General features: G+C 44.8%; 1 protein-coding gene across 2 annotated transcripts in view; it reads right to left on the bottom strand.

Moving 5' to 3' along the window:
- Positions 1 to 1,854, bottom strand: part of RABGAP1L (RAB GTPase activating protein 1 like) — a 588,371-nt gene extending 586,517 nt beyond the window's left edge. For both annotated transcript variants that reach the window (XM_082265880.1, XM_082265881.1), the window contains exon 1: positions 1,683 to 1,854. In XM_082265880.1, coding sequence (XP_082122006.1) covers positions 1,683 to 1,805 — 123 coding nt within the window. In that variant the 5' untranslated portion in view covers positions 1,806 to 1,854. The remainder of the gene's footprint in view (positions 1 to 1,682) is intronic.
- Between the last annotated feature and the right edge of the window lie 14,291 nt (positions 1,855 to 16,145).

The raw sequence follows: 16,145 nt of genomic DNA, 5'->3' as shown, positions 1-16,145 counted from the left end.
AATATTTCTCACCTTGCTACAAAAAAATGTGTTTTAAGCAATGATTTACTTCTGTAAACACAAAGGTTTTACTTTGCATTTCTATTTTAAACTGAATGGATTGTTTTACAGGATGAGGGTTCACATAAAGCAGTGGTTCTTAACCTGGGTTCGATAGAACCCCAGGGGTTCGGTGGGTCAGTCTCGAGGGTTCGGCACACCCTCCGCTAGTACTACTTCGCTGTCAGGGACTATTTCTCCAGTTTCGTGCATGTCCTTCCGCTCCTTCTCCGCTCGCAGCTCTCTCTGCCCCTGGCTCACTCTCACTGCTGGCAATGCAGCTCGGCTCCTGGCCGAATCCGATCCAGCCAGAGCCAGCGTCGCCAACTGTGGAGTGGTGGTGGTGGGGGGGGGGGGGTTTTGGAGACAGCGCAGACGTGCGGTGCGGAGAGGGACAGTCTGGGGGAGGGACTAACCCATGCAGCGGCCGCCCAGCGCAGCGCGGGAGAGAACCACAAGGCCAGGCAGCCGCAGCAGCAGAAGAAGCCGGCAGGTGAGAGGCCAGAGAGCCAGTGGTAACAGTGGTGCTGCAGCCTGCAGGAGGAAAACCTAGCCTGTGATCGGGAGTCGGGACACAGGTGAAAAAAAGGTAGGACTAGAGTAGTACTGGCTGTACTAGTCTAGTGACTGACTGTGTGAGAACACTGAGAAGACTATGTAAAGGGGATCTTTTTTATGGGGAACCTGGCCTGCTGTAAGGGGGGAGATCTAAAAATGGGGGACGGGACCTCACCTCACCCTGGCCTGCTGTAAGGGGGATCTATATGGGGGACATGATCCCCCTTACAGTAGACCAGGGTGAGATGAGGTCCCCCATATAGATCCCCCCCCTACAGCAGGCCAGGGTGAGGTTAGGTTACTCTGGGGTCCCCGATATAGATCCCCCCTTACAGCAGGCCAGGGTGAGGTTAGGTCACTCTGGGGTCCCCCATATGAACCCCCCTACAGCAGGCCAGGGTCCGGACCTCACCCTGTCCTGCTGTAAGGGGGGAGATCTATATGGGGGACAGGACCTCGCCTCACCCTGGCCTGCCTTAAGGGGGTTCTATATGGGGGACCTGGGATCCATCTGGGGCACCTCACCCTGGCCTGCTGTAAGGGGGATCTATATGGGTTACCAGGTCCCCCATATAGATCCCCCCCTTACTGCAGGCCAGGGTGAGGTGAGGTCCCGTCCCCCATGTAGATCTCCCCCCTTACAGCAGGCCAGGGTGAGGTGAGGTCCCGTCCCCCATATAGATCCCCCCTTACAGCAGGCCAGGGTGAGGTGACATGAGACATGATAATGACATGAGAGTGGCACTTGCCAAGATAAAGCCACGCATTTCTGAACTGGTCTCTGAAAGACAACAGCAGAAGTCACACTAATTTGCAGTAAATATTCATTATGTTTTTGTGTGAAAATCATGTTTTAATGGTTTTGTTCTTAATGGTTTTGTTAATTTTGTGCACCTATGTATAAATATATACCTAAAATAATATATACCTATGTTTTGAATTTGAAAAAATCATATTTTATTTTTCCAATTAAGAAGGGTTCGGTGAAGGCGCATATGAAACTGGTGGGGTTCAGTACCTCCAACAAGGTTAAGAACCACTGACATAAAGTATACTTTTAGGCTTTTATAATATGACAGTCATACCTTGAACTGTGGCTTGTCGTCCAGGTTTGAGGAGCTATCGACTAATACAAAGTCTTCACTGTTTAGTGTTGATGCTGAATTGGATGGGACACCGGAATTCTGGAGAGCGGACTTGTCGTCCATTGTGGTTATACTGCTTGATAGTGTAGACCCAAAGCTTGATCATCTGTGAAAATCAAGACATGCTTTGTTACTTAGGTTTTGAGATGGCAAGACTTTATTCATAGTCATTATGTGTGCCTGGAATTTCCAATACAGTCAGGGGCGGGAGGTGTGGGGTTGGTCGTGTACTGTCTGTGCTTCAGCACACAGGTTCAACAGCACAAGGGGATATAAGTGGGTAGTACAGAGGGCACCTTCTTCTATGGCACTCACTGGCCACTTTATTAGGTACACCTGTTCAATTGCTAGTCAGCCAATCACATGGCAGCAACTCAATGCATTTAGGCATCTAGACGTGGTGAAGACAATTTGCTGAAGATCAAACCGAGCATCAGAATGGGGAAGAAAGGGGATTTGCGGTGTATCGGGAAAGTATTCACAACGCTTCACTTTTTCTACATTTTGTTATGTTACAGCCTTATTCCAAAATGGATTAATTCCATAAATTTTCCTCAAAATTCTACAAACAATACCCCGTAATGACAATGTGAAAAAAGTTTGTTTAAAATCTTTGCAAATTTATTTTAAAAAAATAAAATAAAATCACATGTACATAAGTATTCAAAGCCTTTGCCATGACACGCAAAACTTAGCTAAGGTCCTCTATCTACTGCACAAATTCTTTCCGCATACTACGGATTGCTGCTCGAGATGCAGGGGGGAATCGGGAACGTTACTGCATGTTTTCTGGTCTTGCCCGAAGCTATCCCGTTTTTAGGGAGCAGTTCGGGATCTAGCCCAAGGAGTTCACGGACTATGTGATTCCTAATGATCCTGCTTTTTTCTTGCTGCGTGTACCCAATATCTCCTTGAAAAAATATAAAAAAAAAAGAAAAATCAAATCAGTCCTGTTCCATATACTGAATGCGGCCAAATCTTGTATACCAGTGTATTGGAAAACGCAATCACCCCCGACCATTAGCGACTGTATTTGAAAAATTGAAGACATTAACAAAATGGAAGACTTGGTTCTGTCAGCACAACACAACAGGGAAAAATATGATCAGACTTAGAGTCTATGGAATCTCTTTGTCCTTTCTGATAAGAGGACAAAACTTGCTTTGCCCTGAGGCGCCTAATGTCTACTGTTTGTAAATGACCATGGGAGTTTGGGTGCCTTGCAAACTTTGAACGCTCTTCCACACCTATCCTTCTTCCCCATCTACCCCACTCCCTTTTTTTCTTCTCTCCCCTCTTACTCCTATCCTTCTCGCCTGCCCCTCATTCTTCTAGTTCTCTATTCTTCTGTCTAATCGTTCACACTCCTCTTAAAATAAGTACGGGGATGAAACGGATACTAATGTTGTAGAAGCAACTGAACTTTCTTGGCCTCTTTAGGCCTTGGAGGTCCGTATCTCAACTTGGATCTGTTGTTCTACGTCTGTGTGCTTATCATGCTGTGATTTATGCTATACATATATGCTTCGGACATGTTCCTGTTTATTTCTGTTGTTACCACATGCTGTTTCTTCCTATGTTTTGTAATCATACACTCCGGTTCATCCTGCTTTAAATAAATAAAATATTTGGGAAAAAAAAAAAAAAAAAAACTTGATTATAGAGTCCACCTGTGGTAAATTCAGTTGATTGGACATGATTTGGAAAGGCACACCCCTGTCTATACAAGACCCCACATTTAACAGTGCATGTCAGAGCACAAACCAAGCCATGAAGTCCAAGGAATTGTCTGTAGACCTCCAAGACCAGATTGTTTGGAAGCACAGATCTGGAGAAGGGTACAGAAAAATTTCTGCAGCATTGAAGGTTTCAATGAGTGCAGTGGCCTCCATCATCTGTAAATGGAAGACGTTTGGAACCCACAAACTGGATGCAGCTGCAATCCTCTATCTTGCCTATGAGCCCAGTTAGCCGCCTGTTATGGCTACCAGCTAAAGTTCGAACCCTATCCTATGCCCCACACTTCCTTTTCTGTAGGATTGTGGTACAGGCTATCCTCAAAACACAAATTTTAGATCAATCCTTGCTTCATTATTGGCAAATCCACGCATTCCCTTCGGGCCTCATCCCTTCAGATTTTTCAAGGAGGACAAATAACGGGCTTTTGCGTATTGCTGACTTTTAGGACCACAGAGGAGTTCTATCACTGGAAACTAGGGCTGCACGATATTGGGGAAAAAAGAACATTGCGATATTTCGTTTTCAACTATATATATCGGGATATTTCTCTGGGTGGAATGCAGAAGTCGGATTAGGCATGGTAGTACCACTTGCCGACCGCCCACAGTATATTTACTGCGGCGGTCAGCCCCTCACAGGCAAAGTGACGTATATTTACGTAACTAGCCTGTGAGGCTCTGGGGAGCGAGCGCCGCCAACGGCGGCGCGCTCCCGCGAGGTCACGGACCCCCCCCGCGCGTGTGACCGGCGGACCCGATGTCCGCCGCTCACTCTGTGATCGTCGGGGGAGAGGGAGAAAGGCAGGCAGCTTGTGTAAACAAGCTGCCTGTCATTCTCCCCTGTGTAGAAACAATGATCATACGGTTCTACTATGTAGGACCGTTGATCAGTGTAACTACAGCTCAAGCCACAGCCAATCACAGTTAGAATCACGCCCCTAGGGACACACACAGCCCCTCCCTCTCAAATAAAGTTAACCCCTTCACTGCCAGTGTAATTTTACAGTAACAGTGCATATGTATAGCACTGATTACTGTAGAAATGTCACTGGTAACCCCAAAAGTGTCAAAAATGTCAGTCAAGGGTCCGATCTGTCCGCCCCAATACTAGCAGGTGTACCTATTAAAGTGGCCGGTGGGTGTCAGTGGGTAGTACAGAGGTGGGCCCTTTCTTGTATGGCAGACCACCTGGGCCCCTTTATACAAATATCAAAACCAAATAAGGGCATATGGGGCAATTAATTATCCACAAGAAAGCTAGGTTCATATCTAAGCGGCTTCGTATGCCGCATTTGCATGGGCACATTAAAATGAATGGGCTGCTGTACCCGCATTACCGGCACAGAAAAGGTCCCAGCGCCATTTATTAAACACAGCTGCATAAAAAACTGCATGCTGATTTTGCGCCATGTGTTAATTTTTCAGTGCATAGGGGTGCCATTAAGAGTTAATGGAACTCCCACACATTTTCTTTAAGGCACCACGTTCTGCTTGCAGCTTTATGCAGGTGGGGGACACGTGCAGTTTACATGCATTCCCGCACAACCTAGCCCTAAAAAAGCAAGATACACAACCATTATATTTATATTTCAACGGTTTCATCTGACACAACAATAAAAAATAAGAAGGTAAACATTCCTGTTTCACACACCTCTGTCACACTTCACCTACACAGGTATAGGGACAAACCATCTTGCCGCACCTTTCTGAATGAGAATTACCAAACACACATCAGGAGTCCTTCATGTGATCCTTCTAGCGGTATTAACCCTAAAACCAAAAATGTAATATATTGAAGCTTATCAATCGCTAGATGGGGTGGCTGCATTTGTTTTCTTTTTTTGTCTTTTTAATTTCCCAAAACTGACACAATGTAATTAGTATACAACTACATATCCTCTGGGGTTATTATTATTATTATTATACAGGATTTATATAGCGCCAACAGTTTGCGCAGCGCTTTACAATATGAGGGAAGACAATACAGTTACGATACAACTCAATACAGGAGGAATTAGAGGGCCCTGCTCGTTAGAGCTTACAATCTAGAAGGGAGGGTCAAGTGAAACAAAAGGCAATAACCGTGGGGGATGGGTTGATGGAGAAAAAGGAGGTACATTTGTTAGGGGTTGGTAGGATAGGCTTCTCTGAAAAGGAGGGTTTTCAGAGATCGCCTAAAAGCTAACAGAGTGGGAGATAATCGCACAGATAAGGGTAAGGAGTTCCATAGGATTGGAGAGGCTCTGAAAAAGTCCTGGAGGCGAGCTTGGGAGGAGGTGATGAGTGAGCTAGAGAGCAGGAGGTTTTGAGAGGAACGAAGAGAGCGATTAGGTTGGTATTTTGAGACAAGGCTGGTGATGTAGCTGGGAGCTAAGCTGTGGATTGCTTTGTAAGATGTTGTAAGTATTTTGAATTTAATTTGTTGGGTGAGCGGAAGCCAGTGGAGGGCTTGACAGAGAGGAGCAGCGGACACTGAGCGATTGGTGAGGTGGATGAGTCTGGCGGCAGCATTCATGATGGATTGAAGGGGGGATAGCCTATGTAGAGGTAAGCCAATGAGAAGGGAATTGCAGTAGTCGAGGCACGAGATGACCAGGGAGTGAACTAGGAGCTTTGTTGTGTCTTTGGTTAGAAAGGGGCGTATTTTGGAGATGTTGCAGAGGTTAGGACGGCAAGATTTGGACAGCGATTGGATGTGGGGTTTGAAGGAGAGTTCAGAGTCCAGGACAACACCTAGGACCTTGGCATGTGGGGATGGGCTGATGGTAATGCCATTGATATTGACGGAGAAATCAGGGGAAGGGGCACGCGGTGGAGGAAAAATTATAAGCTCGGTTTAGGATGGATTGAGTTTGAGGAAGTGGTGTGACATCCAGACCGATATATCTGATAGTAAATTAGTGATACGCGAGGAGACTGAGGGAGAGAGCTGAGGAGTGGATGGATAGATTTGGGTATCGTCAGCGTAGAGATGGTATTGGAAGCCGTGGGAGGCTATCAACTGACCTAGAGAGGAGGTGTAGATAGAAAATAGGAGGGGTCCAAGAACAGAGCCTTGGGGGACCCCAACAGAGAAGGGAAGAGGAGAGGAGGAAGTAGAATTGTAGGTAACGCTGAAGGTGCGGTTAGATAAGTAGGAAGATAACCAGTGAAGAGTACAGTCACGGAGACCAAAGACATGGAGTTTTTTGAGTAGGAGGGGATGGTCAACCATATCAAAGGCAGCAGAAAGGTCCAGAAGTAGGAGTACAGAATAGTGTCCATTGATTTTGGCCGTTAGTAGATCGTTTGTCAGTTTTAGGAGAGCAGTTTCAGTGGAGTGTTGAGACCGAAATCCAGACTGAAGGGGATCAAGGAGGCTATTCTCGGCAAGGTGGTCGCACAGTCGGTTGTAGACTAGACGTTCGAGGAGTTTGGATGAAAAGGGGGAGCAAGGAATTAGGGCGTAGGTTGTTCAGATCGATTGGGTCCAGTGAGGGCTTTTTAAGTATGGGGCTGACTAGTGCATGTTTTAGAGAGTTGGGGAAGATGCCAGAAGAGAGGGAAAGATGGAAGATGTGGGTTAGAGAGCGTAGAATAGGGCCAGAAGGTGAACATAGCATTTGCGAGGGAACAGGATCCAGAGGGCAGGTTGTTAAGTGGACGTTAGCAAGTAGTTTAGCAACCTCGTCTGTAGTGGTGGGGTTGAATGAGGGAAGTAATGACTATACTGGGGTTAAGACTATATGGGTATGAGCACTTGAAAAAGAATATGTATGTGTACCATAAACATAACAAAGGCCTTGGCCTCCAGAGTGATCCTTGCAGTCCCACTTTGGGAACCAAAGAGCCTTGACCTGGTGGTGAAAACATACTTGGATGTCAGCACTGGCACTTTCCTTACTTGGTTTTATCTGCAGCGGCTTCTACCGGTTATGTCATTTTCTATGAGGATCTTCGATTTGTCAGTATGTCATTTTTTAATGAAAGGTATAAGACATTGTAACTGATGTATAGAGCATTACATGCATTTATGTGTTTTACTTTTATTTCAGACAGCAATGTAAATATTTCTTCCAGGCACCTCTGAAGAAAAAAAAAAATTAAATGCGTTAGATGTCTGATCTCTATATACATTTATATATTGTGACATATTTCTGTTATCCACCCTTAAGGCTCGTATACACTTGACGAAAAATCCTCCGATTTTTCTCTCTCATGCTCAGCGGTCATAACCGTTTTTAGTTGACAGGGCATAATGTTCACGAAATTTCTCGTCCGTTTTTTTGTTTTTTGAGACATTTGTTCCTAGACTTCCGTTTCGTCAGCAACTTCAGATCATGCGCGGTCTTTCGTATCCGATTTTTCGTGGACGTACTGCATACACATTAAACGAAAATTGGTCGTGCTGGGGACGGACGATAAAAAAAAAATTTTGGTGTTTGTCCCTCCGTTTTTTTTTTTCATTGAAAATGTCGGCATCGGCTGCTGAATGTTGTGTACGCGCTAGCCGAAAATCGTACCATTTTACCTCCGACGGGAATTTTCGGCAGATTTTCTACTAGTTTGTACCCCACTTTATGTATATGGCCAAATTTTTCCTTGTTAGTTGTTTTTCCTCATGCATTGTTTATTTACATCTTTTTGTACAAATAAATGAAATTATTTTTTTATCTACGCACACATTCTTTTTCAAGTGCCCATATAGTCCCAACCCCAGAGGGTATTTCTTGTAGTCTTAGGCTCCGTTCACATGTAGGCGTTTTGGGGACGTTTTTCTGCTCTAGGATCAGCTCTTAAAAACGCCCAACAAGACAAATCCTATTCATTTCAATGGCCCCTGTTCACATCTGAGCATTTTGACACCGTGAGCAAAACGCCCAACGCTCAAAAAAGTACATGAGCTTCTTTTTGGGCAGATTACAGCCGTTTTCCATTGGTCTCTATTCAATCCAAAAACGCCTGCACAAAAAACGCCTGTAAAACTCCTGCAAAAAACGCCCATAAAAACGCCTGTAATAGCAACGCCAAGATGTGAACGTAGCCTTAAATTTGGGATGATGGCACTATATAAACTGTTGGACCAGATTACTTCCTACAATATAATTAGTGTAACAGTTCACACCAACACAGGTGCCGCGTTCCTGTGCGATTTAGTGCAGAGCAATTTTCAGCCCATTTAAATGAACAACAGACTTAAGCCAGCCATGGACGGTTCACTACTTGGCTGGTTCAGCAGAAACCAGCCAAGATTCAATTAATGAATGGGCAGGCCTAAAAGACCCAACTGATTGACTGACCAACTTGGGTACAACGAGCCGGCCGGATTTTGCATGAGGATATCACTAGCAGTTAGTATAGTCACTAGCAATATCTTCTCCCAGAGGGGACAGATCCGGGACAGCTCCCACCAACCCCATCCCACCGACAGAACACAATGGATCGGCGGGAGGGATTCCCCTCCCAGCACTGTCTGTCAACCCCCCGTTGAAGGAAAGAAATTTGCTCCGTGTATGGGCTGCTTACCAGGCCAGATCACCATGTAAAAATAAAAGAAAGAAGGTCAAAAAAAAGAAAACTAATGCAGCCATCACATCTAAGAATTGGTAAGTTGCAATATAATAAATGTTTTATTATGGGGTGATCTATGTACATTGCAAGGATTACAACGACCTCTGTTGCAGATTCCTACCTTTTGTTATTCTTAGAGTGGAACGTCACTCTCCCAATCAACATTGATTATTTGTAACCCTCATGCTGCTAGCATTACTAAATAGAAAGGAAAGTATATCATATTTACTTGTTTTAAACTTTTTTTTTTTTTTACATTTGTTCAGTTACTTCCTGGTTTTCATGCCTAGGCAAATGATGTCATACATCCCAGGAGTCTTCAGGAGGGGAGGAGAGTAGGAGGGGTTTTCTTAGCTAAGCGCACCCTCCAGCATGCATACTTGAGTTAAGGGCAGGAAGTAAATGCTACATAAATCATTTGCCCTTACTTAAGATGGCCACGTCCAAAAATCCTAGGGGTAGTTTTTCAAAGAGATTTCTCAGCAAAATAATGCATGGAGACATGGATGGTTGGGGCAGTTTGCTTTGAATAATAAAAATTTATTAAACAGCGTTTTTGGTTTGTGGTGCTCAGATGCAGTAAAGATCCACTTTAAGAAATCACAGTTTTTTTTTTCTCTGTAAATCTGTGCTGAGTGGGTCTAATGGGAGTGGTCTAATAATTATCAATCAGCTGTGCAGCTGCAGAGCACCAATGAGGAAATCTGCTGGGCCTGCATCCCTTTAGACGTGTTCCTATGGGGGAGTATTCCACCAAAAATGAAATTTTTTTGCAGGGGATGCCTTCAAACTGACTTGTATCTTAGGCAGACTTCCAAGAAAAATGATGAGCCAAGTAGAAAATGGTGTTTCTTGGGGACATTCTGTGTACAGAACAACTCTAGGTAGCCATATTGTAGTTTCAGAAACTTACAGCGGCTACAGATTGAAAAGAAAAGGTAATTTTTATTAACATTTAATTAGTGTTGCAATTTTATATGCTATATTATTTTTTCTTTAATTTCTTTTTTTTTTTCACCCCATGAAAGTGGAGTTAACCTTTAGGACCAGTTTAATATCACTTTAAGGGCTGGTTCCCACCAGGAAACACACAGGAATGGGCTTGTAGTGCATTTTCTGCCCATTCTTTTCAATGGGCTGAAATTGCACCAAAAGTAGTGCATGTACTACTTCAGAAAAACGCACAGCAACCAGATTCCAGGGTACTGCAGTACCATGCAATCTGGTGCATGCAAACGCACCGCAGTTGCAATCTGCATATGGAGTGTCGTTAGGAATACATTGACACACGCAGCAGATCGAGCATCCAGTGAGCGCACGGAATATAGGAATGGTGTGAACGAGCCCTAAAGGCAGGTTCTCTCACCCAACAAGTGCACAGACATGGCATATAGCAATATTGACATTACAATTCTGTTTGAGACTATCCTCCAGATACAGAAATATGTTCACAGCTGAAGCCCTCAACATTTCCATCCACCTATTGTCAATTTTTCTTTTATAGATGTGGTGTACATTGTATTATTCATATTATTTTATCACCCCAACTCCTTCTTATCTTCTCATCTAGAGCCAGTCTGAGCGCCACCACTGACACGCTCTCTACGTTTGCTCACATTTCATCACATTTGACTCTGAAAACACGAAGGGATTGAAGCAGATATGGTTCATATGACAACTTTTCCAAGCAAACTGCTCTTGTTCAAACAGCAGTTGTGATTGAACAATGCCAGAGATAACAATGAAGCCTACAAAGGCCGACTCCACCTCTCGCAAAAATGTGATAGTGTAAGACAGGCCAGACTGGGCCGGGTCATAAACTTAGATGCTGCATTTATTTCCTCATACGTGTGGAGCTCTTCACATATGTAGTATGATCAATAAGAGATCATTATGTTTTGCATGTTCACACCTAATGAACAACTGCGTCATTTCAGCTAAAAACCTTGTTCGATTTTAAAGCTAAAACCCAGAGAATCAGAAAAAAGCTCCTGCACTGCACGGATTAAATAATTGTTAAAGCTGGCCAAGTAGCCATAGACTTAACAAAATTTGACTAATATGGCCATCAATCGTTCGATCGACTTCAGTCAATCAACAGCCACAGACGCTGATCAGTGTATCCTGACAGCAGGGAGTCCCACTGTTTGAATACAATGTCCCAGGATTTCTTCATGCAGCTCAATTTTTGTGGATGGAGATTTTTTATTTTTTTTTATTTTCTGTTCAGCCCACTGTCTGTCGCATCAAAGTTGGATCGTGATGATCTGATTCGTGGTGTGACTTGCGCTCTGAGGATCTTGAGGGGGAACTCCACGCCAAAATGGAAAAAAAAAAAACTGGTGTGGGGGTTACTTTTTAATAAAGGACTTCTCAAAACCATCTCGTCATTATTTACACTACACTGCCTTTTTTTGGGTGAATGGATAGGGGTACCCCATGCTCATTTACATAGGGGGGCCAAGATCTGGGGGCCCTCTTGTTACAGGGAGCGTCCAGATTCCGATAAGTCCCCTGTCCGCAGACCCCCACAACCACCACCCAGGGTTGTCAGGAAGAGGCCCTTGTCCCCATTAACATGGGGACAGCTTGAGCAGGCAGATGACAGTTGTGTCTCCGTGCTGTGTGCGGAGACACAGCTGTCAGGTCCCCATGCATCTCTATGTGGGAATCGGATGGGAACAGACCGTCTGTCCGTTCTCATCCGATCCGATCCGCCAGACGGATGGAAAATAGGGTTTCCATCCATCCGGTTTTGACAGATCGGATGTCTCGCTGACATCCGATGCCCCATAGAGATGCATGGGGCGTCCGTTTAGATCCGCCACAAAAACTGACAGGCAGATCTGAACGGACTCCCTGTGTGAAAGGGGCCTAAAATGTGCAGTTTTATCGCACAGCACAATGTCACAGATGTCGCAAGTTTTGAGGGAGTGTGCAATTGGCATGCTGACTGCAGGAACGTCCACCAGAGCTGTTGCTCGTGAATTGAATGTTCATTTCTCTACCATAAGCCGTCTCCAAAGGCGTTTCAGAGAATTTGGCAGTACATCCAACCGGCCTCACAACCGCAGGCCACATGTAACCACACCAGCCCAGGACCACCACATCCAGCATCTTCACCTCCAAGATGGTCTGAGACCAGCCACCCGGGCAGCTGCTGCAACAATCAGTTTGCATAAACAAAGAATATCTGCACAAACTGACAGAAACTGTCTCAGGGAAGCTCATTATCCTCATCGGGGTCTTGACCTGACTGCAGTTTGTCGTCGTAACTGACTTGAGTGGGCAAATGCTTACATTTAAATGGCATCTGACACTTTGGAGAGGTGTTCTATTCACGGATGAATCCCAGTTTTCACTGTAAAGGCAGATTGCAGGCAGTGTGTTTGGCATCATGTGGGTGAGCACTGAGCGGTTTGCTGATGTCAACGTTGTGGATGGAGTGACCCATGGTGGCGGTGGGGTTATGGTATGGGCAGGCGTACGTTGTTGATGGAGTGGCCCGTGGTGGCGGTGGGGTTATGGTATGGGCAGGCGTATGTTATGGACAATGAACACAGGTGCATTTTATTGATGGCATTTTGAATGCACAGAGACACTGTAATGAAATCCTGAGGCCCATTGTTCTGCCATTCATCCACAACCATCACCTCATGTTGCAGCATAATAATGCATGGCCCCATATTGGAGGATCCTGGAACATCCCAGTTCTTACATGGCCAGCATACTTACTGGATATGTCTTCCATTCAGCATGTTTGGGATGCCCTGGATCGGCGTATACGACAGCGTGTTCCAGGTCCTGCCAATATCCAGCAACTTCTCACCAACATTCCAGAGGCCACAATCAACAACCTGATCAACTCTATGCGAAGGAGACGTGTCGCACTGCGTAAGTCAAATGGTGGTCACACCAGATACGGACTGGTTTTCGGACTCCCCCAATACAGAAAAACTGCACCTTTTAGAGTGGCCTTTATTGTGGCCAACCTTACATGTTTAATTTTTTTGTGCAATTTTCTGTTAGATTTACCACAAACCACATAATATGAGGTCAAAGCTAAACAACACTTTCACTTGTATCCAATTAGGTCCTTTGTACTACATAATTGAATGTAAAATTTCAAGAAAATTGTACAGAAAATTGTATAATGTATGGCCAGCCTAAGGCCCCTTTCACACAGGCAGACCATTCAGATCCGCCTGTCAGTTTTTTTGGCGGATCTGAACGGTCCCCCCATGCATCCCTATGGGGCATCGGATGTCAGCGGAGACATGTCCGCTGACATCCGATCCATCAAATCTGGACGGCTGGAAACCCTATTTTCCATCCGTCCAGCGGATCGGATGAGAACGGACCGACGGTCCATTCCCATCCGATTCCCCCATAGAGATGTATGGGGCTCCGACAGCTGTGTCTCCGCACACAGTGCGGAGAACAGCTGTCATTCTCCTGCTAAACGGGGGATCGGCGGATCGATCCACCGCTGAGATAAAATGAGTCCTTCCGACAGACACACAGTGTAAAAGAGCCCTAAGGCACATTTATGCAATAATCATACTGTCTAATCAGCATCTTGATATGCCACACCTGTGAGGTGGATGGATTATCTCGGCAATGGAGAAGTGCTCACATTAAGGCCCCTTTCATACTTATGCAACCTTAGGGCTCTTTCACACGGGCGTTCTGATCAGATCCACCTGTCAGTTTTTTAGGCGGATCTGATCGGATGCCCCATTCAGCCCTATGGAGCAGCGGATGTCAGCGGTGACATGTCCGCTGACACCCGCTGCCATCTGCATCCGATCCGGTCCGTGAAATCCGGATGGATGGAAACCCTATTTTCCCATCCGTTCTGGGGATCGGATCGGATGAGAGCGGACAGGCGGTCCGCTCTCATCCGATTTCCCATAGAGAGCAGCGGGGGCTGCGACACCTCCCTCTCCGCACTGCAAGCGGAGATGGAGCGGTCATCCGCCGGCTCAGCGGGGATAGCGGATCGATCCCCGCAGAGCAGCACGGATCCGCCTACGGAGGCGGACCGTGTGAAAGAGCCCTAAGTCTCGTGATTTTACCGTGATTTTGACTGGACTTGAAGCAATGCCTATGTCATTGAACCTCAAAACGCATTAAAATCATCCCAAAGTAGTGCAGGGACTACCTTGAAGTCGTTACGACTTGAAGTTGTACAGATATGAATGGTACTCATTGGAAATCATTAAGTACGACTTGTCATGCAACTTTGCAATGCCAAATCGCAGGACAAGTTGCACAAGTGTGAAAGGGGCCTTACACAGATTTAGCCAGATTTGTGAACAATATTTGAGAGAAATAGGCCTTTTGTGTACATAGAAAAAGTTTAAGATTTTTGAGTTCAGCTCATGAAAAATGGGGGCAAAAACAAAAGTATTCCGTTTATAATTTTGTTCAGTGTAATTTATTTTTACATAACAAACGGGCAAAAAAAATAAAAAAATTCCCAGATTTTAGCTTTAACTCCTAAATGTAGAAAACTACAACGCTCTACTATCTTATTGGTTTGACAAGGAAGCAAGTGACAGACTTCTGACCTCTGATGACCAAACTAAAGTGTTGGACTGAAAATGAAAAGCCAAATAAGGGGCAAAACTAAATATTTTTTTATTTTTAGTATATTTAGAGAGCTATAATATTATAAAATCAAATATGCAGATTACTGCACACACAATTGATGAGACATAAGCAAGGTGCAGATGCTGCAGTGTTCCTCCCCTGTACTAAGAGAGCGAGCCTATATGTGCAGGTAGCATATAAATCAGTCGATTCACAGTACACTTCTCAGTCCTAATGTCTAAATTTATACTCAGTACCGGAGCCTTCATGGTCGGAATGGAACAAGAGGCTAAACAGGAAACAGGAAGTTTTTAATGTGGTGTTCTTAATGCTAGGTGGAAAAGTGCTGCTGTCCTTTACTTAAAATCCAAATTATACCAAAGCCTTACATTGTAAGGCACATATGTTAAATTACCCACTTGAGTTTCAAAAGATTTACCCCCTTTCCTGACCAGGCCATTTTTTGCTATACGGCACTGCGTTAGTTTAACTGAACATTGCATGATCATGCAACACTGTACCCAAACAAAATGTATGTCCTTTTTATTACCATAAATAGAGCTTTCTTTTGGTGGTATCTAATCACCTCTACTTTTTTTTTTTTTTTTTTTCTTTTACTTTCGGCTATAAAACATATCCAATAAAAAAAAGTGAAAGCAATCATTTTTTTTTTCAATTATATCTCCAAACTATGGGATATTTTTATTTATTTAATTTTTACTAGTAATTGCAGCAAACATCGGCTCATAGTGGGACTGTGATACTGCCACGGACATTGTGACACCAATTGACACTTTTTTAGGACCAGTGACACAATACAGTGATTAGTGCTAAAAAATATGCACGTTCACTGTACTAATGACACTGGCTGGGAAGGGGTTAACATCAGGGGCGATCCAAGGGTTGCCTGTGTGCCTAGCCAGTGTTTCTGTGTACTATGGGAGGGGCTTTTAGTAGGGGAAGGTATGGATCCATGTCCCTGCTTTGCAGGAACACAGGATTAATGCCTTCTCCACTGACAGAACGGCAATCTCCCTTGTTTTCATAGGCAGGCTGCCGTTCTGTAACGAACAATCAATGGGTCCGTCTGACCGAGTCTGCGGCCCCCACTGTGCATAATCCCATTAGAAGTGAGCCACCGTCAGCGCGCATGTGCACCCCCTAACCGGAAGAGCCAGATCCCTTGCTGAAGAAGTCATAGCCCTGAGCGCCGACGTAGCACATACAGGGGGGCGGAGCCGTGCTGCGGACGTCACACCCTCTCCTCTCCTATGGTGACATGGTTGTCGGTCTTGCTCGTATTGACCTAGAGGTTTGTGAGTACCCTGACTTTTGAATAAACTTCTGCCTTAATAGTATAACAGAGAGCACTAGATTCTGTTTGCTTTGTTCCCCTTTATATCTGGCCCTGTGATATGGACGTGTGAGCTGTTTGATCCTGGACTCTCCTGTGTACACCGTTTTGCTGGCTATATATTACCCCTATAGGGGACTGCTGTTTCTGAGCCTGGGTTAGATA

Source organism: Pelophylax lessonae, assembly GCF_965119305.1.
Source record: "Pelophylax lessonae genome assembly, chromosome: 8".
Taxonomy (NCBI): domain Eukaryota; kingdom Metazoa; phylum Chordata; class Amphibia; order Anura; family Ranidae; genus Pelophylax; species Pelophylax lessonae.
The sequence above is the reverse complement of the archived record's forward strand: the minus strand, read 5'-3'. Positions and strand labels throughout refer to the sequence as shown.